General features: G+C 52.4%; 2 protein-coding genes across 2 annotated transcripts; both read left to right on the forward strand.

Annotated features, from left to right (window-relative positions):
• The first annotated feature begins 5,272 nt into the window (after nucleotides 1-5,272).
• Nucleotides 5,273-7,120, forward strand: LOC109774015 (peroxidase N). The gene is made up of 4 exons (XM_020332735.4): nucleotides 5,273-5,620; nucleotides 5,714-5,896; nucleotides 6,062-6,227; nucleotides 6,307-7,120. Exons 1-4 carry the CDS (start codon nucleotides 5,396-5,398, stop codon nucleotides 6,720-6,722), a joined length of 990 nt encoding a protein of 329 aa, XP_020188324.1. The 5' UTR covers nucleotides 5,273-5,395; the 3' UTR covers nucleotides 6,723-7,120.
• Nucleotides 7,121-8,877: 1,757 nt separating this feature from the next.
• Nucleotides 8,878-10,912, forward strand: LOC109774026 (peroxidase A2). The gene is made up of 4 exons (XM_020332747.4): nucleotides 8,878-9,218; nucleotides 9,333-9,524; nucleotides 10,059-10,224; nucleotides 10,336-10,912. The coding sequence occupies exons 1-4, from the start codon at nucleotides 8,988-8,990 to the stop codon at nucleotides 10,755-10,757; spliced, it is 1,011 nt and encodes a 336-aa protein (XP_020188336.1). The 5' UTR covers nucleotides 8,878-8,987; the 3' UTR covers nucleotides 10,758-10,912.
• Nucleotides 10,913-11,304: the final 392 nt, after the last annotated feature.

The following is an 11,304-nucleotide window of genomic DNA, read 5'->3' on the forward strand; positions in this document are numbered from 1 at the left end:
GAAATTATTTTAATAAATAAACTCATATTAAACAAAAGGCAGAACGGGCTGTGTGCACCTGGTGCAGTGCACCCAGCGTTGCACTAGTGGCTGACAGTGGGGCCAGTCAACTGCATAGTCAATAGTTGACTGGTCCACAGTTGACTGGTCAACAGGGTCCTACAGGGCCTACCTGTCATAGACCGGGTCAACCAAGTCAACAGTTTGACTGGTCAAACTGGACAGGGGACCCACATGTCATTGTCTGTGGTTAGCAAGACTTTAAGTAAATTAGATTAACTAACAGTGGGGGCCACTGTCATTGGCTAGTAGTTAAACTAACTAGTAATTATCCCCTAATCTAATTTTCACGGGCCGGCCGGTGGTGGCTGTGCATACACACGCACACCGCACGTGTTTGGACAAGGCCACGGCCATGGCCATTAACGACTAGCAGCGGCTAGAGCAGCAATAGCTAGCAGCCCGGAGCAGCTAGAGCAGCAGTAAGCGGCGGCGGCAGCAGCGGCACGCATCGGCTCGTAGCAGGCAGCAGCAGAAGCAAGCAGCAGCGCCGCAGCATAGCGGCAGCGAGGGCGCGACTCACGGCGGTAGCAGGCGGCTAGAGGGCTTGCTGGCGCGCGGGGAATCGATGGTCAGCGAGGGGCGTAGTCGGGCATGCGCGAGGGTCGCGGCCAGAGGCGAGGCAGGGCCTGGCGACAGCAGCAGCAACATCGCGCGGGCGCACACAGGAGCTTCGCTCCCGTCCATGGCGGCCTCGGGCGGGAACGGATCTACGGCGAGGAACCGACAGCGGGAAAGGAAGGGGAAGGATGGCGGGGCTCACAGCGGACTCGGAGAGAAGCCGAATGTGCTCGGGGAGGGCTCAGTGGCGTTGAATCGACGGTGGCGACCTCGGTGACCGAAGCTCGAAGACGGCGATGGAGACGGTGTTGCAGGGCGTTCGAGCTCGTGTGACTCGATGGAGGGGCCGAGTGCTTCGTTGCGGAGCTCGGGGACAAGGCGGAAGAGCATGGGAACGACGGTGGTCGCGGTGGCAGCGAACAACGCCGACGGGCACGCTCGAACGCGAGCAGAGGAGCGAGGGAGGAAGGGGAAGTGAGATCTGGGGGCAGCTAGGGTTCGTTCGGGGCTCGGGGGCGTCAAGTAGGCGCCATGGGGGAGGGCGGATGGTTGCCACGGCGACATGCCTCGGCCACAGCCGGGGGATCTCTGCCACGATCCCCCCCTCTGAACAGGAGGAAGGGGACGGTAGATAGATGTTCCGTGAGATCCCATCTTGGGGCCTTTTCCGGCATCCTGCCGGAGGGGGATTCGATCACGGAGGGCATCTACATCAACTCTATTGCCCTTCCGATGAAGTGTGAGTAGTTTACCACAGACGTACGAGCCCATAGCTAGTAGCTAGATGGCTTCTTATCTCTCTTTGATTCTTAATACCATGTTCCCCTCGATGTTCTTGGAGATCTATCCGATGTAATCATCTTTTGCGGTGTGTTTGTCAAGATCCGATGAATTGTGGGTTTATGATCAGCTCATCTATGAATATTATTTGAATCTTCTCTGAATTCTTTTATGCATGATTTGATATCTTTGTAATTCTCTTCGAACTATCGGTTTGGTTTGGTCAACTAGATTGGTTTTTCTTGCAATGGGAGAAGTGCTTAGCTTTGGGTTCAATCTTGCGGTGTCCTTTCCCGGTGATAGTAGGGGCAGCAAGGCACGTATTGTATTGTTGCTATCGAGGATAAAAATATGGGGTTTACATCATATTGCTTGAGTTTATTCCTCTACATCATGTCATCTTACTTAATGTGTTACTCTGTTCTTCATGAACTTAATACTCTAGATGCAGGAAGGAGTCGGTCGAGTGTGGAGTAATAGTAGTAGATGTAGGCAGGAGTCGGTCTACTTGACACGGACGTGATGCCTATATTTCATAATCATTGCCTTAGATATCATCATAACTTTGCGCTTTTCTATCAATTGCTCGACAGTAATTTGTTCACCCACCGTATTATTTGCTATCTTGAGAGAAGCCTCTAGTGAAACCTATGGCCCCGGGTCTATTTTTCATCATATAAGTTTCCGATCTACTATTTTGCAATATTTTACTTTCTGATCTATAAACCAAAAAACCCAAAATTATTTACTTTATCTTTTGTTTAGTTTTATTTATCTCTATCAGATCTCACTTTTGCAGGTGACCGTGAAGGGATTGACAACTTCTTTATCGCGTTGGGTGCAAGTTGTTTGATTGTTTGTGCAGGTATTGGTGATTTGTGCGTTGTCTCCTACTGGATTGATACCTTGGTTCTCTAACTGAGGGAAATACTTATCTCTACTTTGTTGCATCACCGTTTCCTCTTCAAGGAAAAAACCAACGCAAGCTCAAGAAGTAGCATACAACACTCGGTAGCAGATAGCAGCATATACATCATAACTCGAATACGCAAAACCCGGAACAAGCAAAAAACAAACCATCGAAAGGAAAAAGAAAACCAAAGAAACCCTACACTGGTGCTATAAAGCACATGCCACTGTAACAATGGCAGCATGGAGCATCTGTTGTTGCGCCACAACACGAACGTCACCCACAACGACAGACCCATCGGCATGGGCAACAAGCGGCGTGGTCTGGACCAACGACGCAGCCAGAACTACCGCAGAGCGAGCAAGCTCTCGATAAGTAGACATACTCCTATAATTGTAATCCAACACAACGAACCCATACACCCCCTATAGAAAACAAATTGCCTTGAAAGCAGCTTTTTCATAAATGGACAAGCCCACGTTGGCCTGGGACCAGAAAAACCTCCTGATTGTTAATGCATCACTCCCAGGAACATCAACCTCAATCTCAACTCCATTGAGCAAATCACCATCTTCCATAACCTCTCGCAGGTACAGGTGAAATGGCAAACGACATCAAGAGGCGACGGCATCCAACAGATGCACATACGAACAACTCACAACAAACATCCTGCCACAGATAGTACCCATCAAAAAGTAAGCCCACTCCACACAAGAAAGAGAAAAAAACAGGAACAAATGTTAGATCCTTCGGTTCAGAAAACCAACACAAAGCACCCAGACAGGAACAAAACATATAAGAGAAGTAGACCACACAAACAGAAAACCCCAGAACCATGAATTAACACACCAAGAAATAGAACACATAATTCACCTGATTGTCTTCAGCACGCTGCACCATTAGAACCTGACAATCGTTCATCCTATCTATTCTGTCAGCACACATGAATTCAAACATCAACTGACATGCTCACTATACCCGAGAACACGACACATAAACTAAAATATCAGTCAGGCTCTTCATGCATACAGCCGGGACAAGCTTCAAGAAGCAAACCCTACAGACTGAAAATAGACTTCAGTCAAAGCAAAATTCCATATTTAAGCCCGAACAACTATATCTAAACGCATGACCAGCTCAAATCCATAGCCAAAATTAGCCTAAGATGAATCATGAGCTTTAATTAAGCCTCTGAACCACAACACAAATAAAAAGAACCGTCAAAGGCCACCAATCAACACAAGTAAATCATAACCAATTAACATATGAACCGCCTATATCTGGATCCTCATGACCCAAGGCTTAAATAGAGACTCACAACCTCCATCAATGGCACAAAGCATCACAACCAACAAACAATAGGCCTACCAAAATATCCTCTCCGTACGAAGTCCATCTACTAATACAGATCAAAGCCATGACCATGTACTCATACAACAAAGCATATCCACACATAGCACTCCTATGGAACAACCAAATTGACCATACAACCAACAGGACGAGCATATAAGCAGACAAGCGACACAAAAAAAGGAATCCTGAAAAGTACCTACCCCGGGACCGTCGACAGACACCCCAACAAGAAACACCCACACCAGATCCAATCCCTTAGAAGCCAAAGACGAGGATGACATGACAACCCAAGACCAAGGGTCAAATTTCAGCATACCCTAACCCCAATCCTGCGCATCGGTCGGAAACAAATTCAAGCAATCAACATGAGATTATGGATCGAGCGTAAAGCAGAGCACAACGTGACAAATTACCTCATCCATCGCAATCAACCGGGTGAGGAACCAAGAGGCATCGTCCACAACAGAAATCCAACCCTAGTTGTCAGTTGAAGCTACAAACAACATCACCGCATCAGAAGATAGGCACGCACGTCTTAACTAAGAGATGACAGGCGGAGACGTGGACCAGACCTGAGGATCGACGGCGGGATAGGCAGCGAGACGATGGCGCCGGGATGCAAGAGAGGAAGGGGAGAACGACGAAACAGAGAGGAAGGCTAGGGTTCTGGCTCAGCCAATCAGGCTCCTCGCCTTTACCCCCAAAAGCCAGCCACAGGCGAGCGCCATGCAAGGGCGAGCACGTGAAATACCAAAAGTTCCCTCGGCGGCCACCGAAAATCACAGGCGGTGGCACGCCCATCGTGCACAAGAACCAGCACTGTGCGCAGCTTACCCCGCGGTCGCTGACGACCGAGCCCCACCTCGCCTGGGCCCCGCCTATCATTGTGTATGAGGGTGGTGGACCGGGGAAGAATAGCAGGCACTATTCGTTGGTTGTCACATCGCTGAAGATCCGACGGCTAGGATCATTCCATCTTAAGATTTGATGATCAGGATAAATCGTGACGCCCTAAAAAGGCTTCATATTGCTTCAGACTCTAACAATGGGATGGTCAGGCCCCAACTCTCATCTCAAACGTAATCTGATCCCATTCATGCCAATCTTGCTGAGGCCCCATAATTGACTCACTTACTAGTGCACGTCTCTGCCTAACACACCAACACCAGTGCTCGCATGCATACCAGCATCTCTGTCACGCTCCACCGTACGGCTGCCACACCTAGCTAGATGCATGCACCGCAGGTTAATTGTAGACTTGCATCGCCGAAACGTGCAATATATACAGCGGCCGCACCTAATTAATTTGGCTGGTGCTCCATTATGCACGCACCACTTGTGTTTCATAAACAGAAAATTAGCAGCGGCAAGTGCGGCCAGTGCACGTTTAGTCAGCTAGTTGAGCCATGCGCGCAGTAAAAAGCGCACAATCACAGTGATCCCTCGGCATATGCATGCTGACGACACGTTGGCACGTTGCCAAGCCAAGCCGCCCATTTAGTCCACGAACAGTCAAGGATACTGATAATAAAAAATATACAAGTCCATTTAGCTAGTAATATCACGCATCACTTTAAGCTAGCTATCTATCTATATAACCTTGCAATGAGCCGGCAGAGATCGAGCGGACAGGCACGCAGTACGTACATTCGATACATAGATCCAGTGCCGGTGATCTATCAAACCGGCACGCACATACGGTGACAGTGGTTCAGAGACATATCATCAGAAATGGAGCCTCTCAGAGACCATGGTGCGAGCCGCTTGCTGGTCGCCGCCGTGGTGCTGCTGTGGCTGAGCGGCGCGGCTCGGGGCCAGCTGAGCGACGACTTCTACGACGACAGCTGCCCGAAGCTGGAGAGCATCGTGCAGGCGCGCGTGGCCGCCGCGATGAAGGCCGAGATACGGATGGGCGCCTCCCTGCTCCGGCTCCACTTCCACGACTGCTTCGTCAACGTACGTCCGTCTCCGTAACACACACTTGGCACGTATGCGTTCTTAGACTCTCAAGTGAAGATCGTTAATTGTTGTCTACATGCATGCATGCAGGGGTGTGACGGGTCGATCCTTCTGGACGGGGCCGAGAGCGAGAAGCTGGCGGCGCCGAACCTCAACTCGGTGAGGGGGTACGAGGTCATCGACGCCATCAAGGCCGACCTCGAGAAGGCCTGCCCGGGGCTCGTCTCCTGCGCCGACGTCGTCGCGCTCGCCGCTAAATACGGCGTACTCCTCGTACGTTCCTTCCTTCCTTCACTCCCTCCGAATTCACCACCACTCCAACATAGCTAACCAACTAACTACCAAATAATTCAGTTGTGCACCCGAAAGAACTGTTTGAGAACCGTACTACCAGTACTGCTTTGTTGAGTGTAGTACTAATTTTGTTGGCATGTTCAGAGTGGAGGGCCTGACTATGATGTCCTTCTGGGAAGAAGGGACGGGCTGGTGGCGAACCAGACCTTGGCCAACAACAACCTGCCAAGCCCGTTCGACAACATCACCGTAATCATACAGAGGTTCAAGGACGTCGGTCTTAATACAACAGACGTGGTCATCTTATCAGGTACGTACTGTACTAGACTCACCACTACTGTATGTTGTACGCAACGAAAGCCAGCAAATCCAACCATGCATGCACGCAGGAGCCCACACGATCGGGCGGTCGCGGTGCGTGCTCTTCAGCGGCCGGCTGGCCAACTTCTCGGCGGCCAACTCGGTGGACCCGACGATGGACCCGGCGCTGGCGTCCAGCCTGCAGCAGCTGTGCCGGGGCGGCGATGGCAACCAGACGGCCGCGCTGGACGCCGGCTCCGCGGACGCCTTCGACAACCACTACTTCAAGAACCTGCTGGCCAAGAAGGGCCTCCTCTCCTCGGACCAGGGCCTCGTCTCCAGCCCCGACGGCGCCGCCGCCACCAGGGCCCTCGTGCAGGCCTACAGCTACAACAGCCAGCGCTTCCTCTGCGACTTCGGGGACGCCATGGTCAGGATGGGCAACATCGCCCCCCTCACCGGCTCCGCCGGCCAGATCCGCAAGAAATGCAGCGCCGCCAACTGAGCCGGCGCCACTGCATCTAGCTTGCCGGCGAAGAAGACAGATGCTGCATGCACCTGACCTTGGTGCATGCCCATCTCGCGTTGTCAACAGTCATCATATCGTGCGTCTGGATGCGTACGTGTACGTGTACGTTCGTGTGAAGGTTGTCCTGTGTACCGTTTCGTCGGGTTCAAGCTAGCTAGGATTCTCCAGCCAGGAGTAATAAGCTGGCTCGTACAGTGTGTCGGTTGACGGGTGAGTGAGTGGTACTGTGGTAGTGCCTATCAGGGCTGTGTGATAGTAGCGCACAAAATGAATAATGGAATGTGTAGCTAGCCGCATGAAGTCTGCATCGTGCCCTACTTCCCTGAATGATGTGCACTTGAAGTCTTGAACAAGCAAGTTCAGTTAAATCTCAAGGACTTTCAGGTCCTGCGTCCCTGTAAGGCCGGAGCTTTTCGGTTAAGCGTGGGACATGATGCAGTGACTAGCGGGTAGCGACAGCGCCAATCGCATCAACGTGGTTAAAATAGTAGGCAGGCATCGACCGATTGGCGTTACCGTACTGTGGCGAATGCGATCTGGCGCTCTGATTGGGGAGCAAAACACCGTGGGCGCAGCGGTTATCATCTTTGCTGCTGAATTTGACAGGCAGATGCCAAGGTAGAGTACTTCAGAGTTCAGGTTGTCCGGTGTTCACTGTAGGGCGTGGCCACGTGCCAGTCGTCTAAATTATTTTTATGGGGTCAGTTGATTTTTTCAACCGCCCGATGCAAAATAACAACTCTGCTTCCTTCTCCCTTCTCCACGCTGAACCGCCCTGCCGCCGCCGGCCGAACCCATTTGTGACCACCACCCGCGGACGTTGGTGGTCCCGCGCAGCCTCGCCGTCCCGCCCTCTCTGGAACCACCGCCATCCGGTCTTGCGCCGCCCCCAACCATCCCTCTAGCCCTGGTGCCGACGGAGATTTTCTTCGGCGAAGTTGCACCACCGCGCCACCACCACCCCCACCACCGTTCTTCTACCACATCCCCCACTCGAAGATAGATATTGGGGTAACCCTCCGATGAGCTCTTTCCTTCTCCTTCGTTCCATCCGGCTTCCCACCGATGAACTCTCAAAATCAACTGACCCCAAACCGAAGTCAGTCGACTGGCATTTAGCTAATGTGTTTATTGAAAGGCAGTATCTTCATCACTTTGGTGGTTACCGACCGGTGGAGAGAGTAGTACTAAACTTGTAGGAGTAACTGACAAGAACGCCGTACGAGATGATGAGTAGGCGTTGAATTATTTGTTTGCGTACTGTCTTTGCTGTACTAGCGACGACAACTAAAGTGTAGCATTTCTCCAGGATTTTCACTATTTGTCCGCACATGCACTGTAGATTCACCTACCACCAACTATATCCAGGGCCCGGTTTGTTGGTACCGTATTATTCAAAAGTGCAAAGGCCGGCAAGTTTGTTGGTCGGTTTTTGCTGGACGTAAGTCACCTGAATTTACAATTTGGGCCAGTCAATTCGGTTGAGAAGGAAGCATCAACTGTAGAGCACCGAAGCCGCACGCGGGCGGCAGGATGGATCTCGTCTACCTTAGGTGCAAGGGAAGAAAAAGGCTCCTTGTCTATCTTAGGGTCCAGGGGGAAGAAGCCTGGCGAGGGGGGGCGTCGGCGGCGGGCGGTTCGGCCTGGGGTGGAGGGCGGCCAGATGAAGAACAGGTTTAGATCTGCCCCTGTACTTTGTTATGTTTCCGTAATATAAGGTTCAGGCCGGTGTAAGCCCGCCGTTGACGCGTCAAAAAAAAAAGAACAAGTTCAGATGGTGGGGAGGAAGATGATGAACAGTTTGCTTCAGGAGGGAAGTAGAAGAAGGAGATCTGACCGTTACTTTTTCATCCAACGGTTGGGACCAATTTGACTGACCCAAAGAACAAAATCAGGCACGTGGATAGTAAACCGGGCATGCTGCATGCATGCAAAGTGCTTTTGTTGGCATATACGCATACCCCACCTGCATGAACTGGCCTCTGAAAACGACGCCCTGACGGACTACCATGAACAGCAAATGATTGATTGAGCCATCCTTCGGATCCAAGCAAAGGGCCTCTCCGTGTCCGTGACCACCAGGCCTGGCTATAAAGCCCGTGTGCTCTTCAGCTCGTGGGACTCCTCAGACCGGCCGTGAACCACCTAAGTCGGCACATGCACACACAGTGAGCCCCTGCACCTGCAAAGGGCAAACACGAACGACGTGCTCGCAGACAGAGTGTACCAAGGCAGGCAAAGATGGTTCGTGGCATCCATTACGGCGGTGCGTGCGCCGTCCTCCTGGCCGTCGCCGTCGCGCTCGGCCTCGGCGCCCGCGGCGGCGCGGCCCAGCTGGACGACAAGTTCTACGACGGGTCCTGCCCCGGCGTCCACAAGGTCGTGCGGCGGGTGCTGAGGGAGGCGCACAAGGCCGACGTCCGCATCTACGCCAGCCTCACGCGCCTCCACTTCCACGACTGCTTCGTCCAGGTAAGCAACCAGCTGCATGCGTGCTCCATGCAAACCTTACGGCGTTCGCTTGGGTCGTACGTGCTTCGTCCAAGGTTTTTGACACGTCCGTCTTGCGCGCGCGTGTGTTTTCAGGGGTGCGACGGGTCGATTCTGCTGGACAACAGCACGAGCATCGTGTCGGAGAAGTACGCCAAGCCGAACAACAACTCGGTGCGCGGGTTCACGGTGGTGGACGACGTCAAGGCGGCGCTCGAGAAGGCCTGCCCCGGCGTCGTCTCCTGCGCCGACATCCTCACCATCGCCGCCAAGGTCTCCGTCGAACTGGTACGTGCATACATGTGCTAATCTGCCGGCGATGTACGTGTGCATGCATGTGTTCTTTTCACTGCTCACATTCATCAGCTTCATCATTGAAAAATGGCAACATCGTGGTTCACGGACCAGGCGCTGCCAATGTGGCAATGCGGCTGGCAAGGTACTAGCTAAAAGGTGCAGTAGGTATAGCCTAGCTCATATATGCCAGAGCCCGCGGCAATAATTCAGAAACCGTCGGTGCAAAATAATTGAGCTGCATGCAAACGATGGCTTACGTAGACTGGAGAGATCGACAGCATCGTATGTTGCTAGTTGTAAAGCGGGCTGGCACGTGGTTCCATGTCAATCAAAAACCGTAAAAGACGGAACCTAGCTAGTACGAGGTGGGGATATGGCAAAGTCCACATCGCACCGGCTGTCGATCGATCACACCAGCCTTCACTTCGTGCCTCTCTTTAATCCAACAAGCATGGCATGGTCACATGCACGACGAACGTCCCCATCCTTGCTCACGCGCGTTTGTTCCCATGCGCATGCATGCAGTCCGGAGGCCCCCGGTGGCGCGTCCAGCTCGGCCGCCGCGACGGCACCACGGCCAACCTCACCGCCGCCAACAGCCTCCTTCCCAGCCCCCGCAACAACCTCACCATGCTCCAGCGCAAGTTCGCCGCCGTCGGCCTCGACGACACCGACCTCGTCGCCCTCTCAGGTACGTAGAACACCCAAACTTCTCGATCATCAGTTCATCACCATCCTATCCATCGAACTCGACGTGCCCCCCGTGGTTGATCCAGGATCTTGTTTGGGTCGTGGATTGCAGGCGCGCACACGTTCGGGCGCGCGCAGTGCCAGTTCGTGACGGACCGGCTCTACAACTTCAGCAAGACGGGCATGCCAGACCCGACGCTGGACGGGAGCTACCGGGCGCAGCTCGCCGGGAGCTGCCCGCGGCGGCACGGGAACAGGTCGGCACTCAACGACCTCGACACGACCACGCCCGACGCCTTCGACAAGAACTACTTCACCAACCTCCAGGGCAACCGCGGGTTCCTCCAGTCCGACCAGGAGCTGCTCGCGGTGCCCGGCGCGACCACGGCGGCGATCGTCGGCCGGTTCGCGAGCGACGAGAAGGCTTTCTTCAGGAGCTTTGCCGCGGCCATGATCAACATGGGGAATATCAAGCCGCTGACGGGCGGGCAGGGGGAGGTTCGGAGGAACTGCAGGAGAGTCAATGGAAGCTAGAGTGACCGAGTGAGGAAGCGTGGTTTAGCTTGTACCATGTACCATTTCTGTGTCATGCATGCAAGCATGTACGTACTACATTGTTGAACCTCTTTAATTTATTCAAAAAGTCTATTTGTGAACATACTTTAATTTATGAATTTGTATGTGATTTACACCCGAGATACTAACATGGGTCATGTATTAACAAGTACTGCATATTTATAGAATTATAGCTAACTACTCCCTCCGTCCGAAAAAACTTGTCTATATGAGACGTGGCAAGAGAACAAGTTTGGGATAAACTTTTTCGGACAAAGGGAGTACTATGCAAGCTACTAGTATTAGATTGGCTATATGAGACGTGGCAAGAAGATATAACAAACAATTGACTCTATTATTATCCTTGCTCTAGAAAAGGTTACATCTCTCTAACATACTTAGTCATTGATTCAATGTTAATTGTAACATAATCTCATCTATTAAGTCTAACTCTGGAGATGACCAAGGATCTCGCACGACTCATGACCATGAGAATGTAGCTTTTAGCCTAGTTTTCCTCTATTGC

The sequence above is a fragment of the Aegilops tauschii genome, chromosome 4 (assembly GCF_002575655.3).
Source record: "Aegilops tauschii subsp. strangulata cultivar AL8/78 chromosome 4, Aet v6.0, whole genome shotgun sequence".
Classification (NCBI taxonomy): Eukaryota; Viridiplantae; Streptophyta; class Magnoliopsida; order Poales; family Poaceae; genus Aegilops; species Aegilops tauschii.

What these genes read in the sequence shown, in the direction of transcription:
- LOC109774026 (XM_020332747.4), top strand. Translation starts at nt 8,988, where the DNA reads ATGGTTCGTGGCATCCATTACGGCGGTGCGTGCGCCGTCCTCCTGGCC. An exon ending in CCAAGGTCTCCGTCGAACTG is followed by an intron (nt 9,525 to 10,058) that starts GTACGTGCATAC and finishes GCATGCATGCAG; the next exon opens with TCCGGAGGCCCCCGGTGGCG. An exon ending in CGACCTCGTCGCCCTCTCAG is followed by an intron (nt 10,225 to 10,335) that starts GTACGTAGAACA and finishes CGTGGATTGCAG; the next exon opens with GCGCGCACACGTTCGGGCGC.
- LOC109774015 (XM_020332735.4), top strand. Translation starts at nt 5,396, where the DNA reads ATGGAGCCTCTCAGAGACCATGGTGCGAGCCGCTTGCTGGTCGCCGCC. An exon ending in TCCACGACTGCTTCGTCAAC is followed by an intron (nt 5,621 to 5,713) that starts GTACGTCCGTCT and finishes GCATGCATGCAG; the next exon opens with GGGTGTGACGGGTCGATCCT. An exon ending in AGACGTGGTCATCTTATCAG is followed by an intron (nt 6,228 to 6,306) that starts GTACGTACTGTA and finishes GCATGCACGCAG; the next exon opens with GAGCCCACACGATCGGGCGG.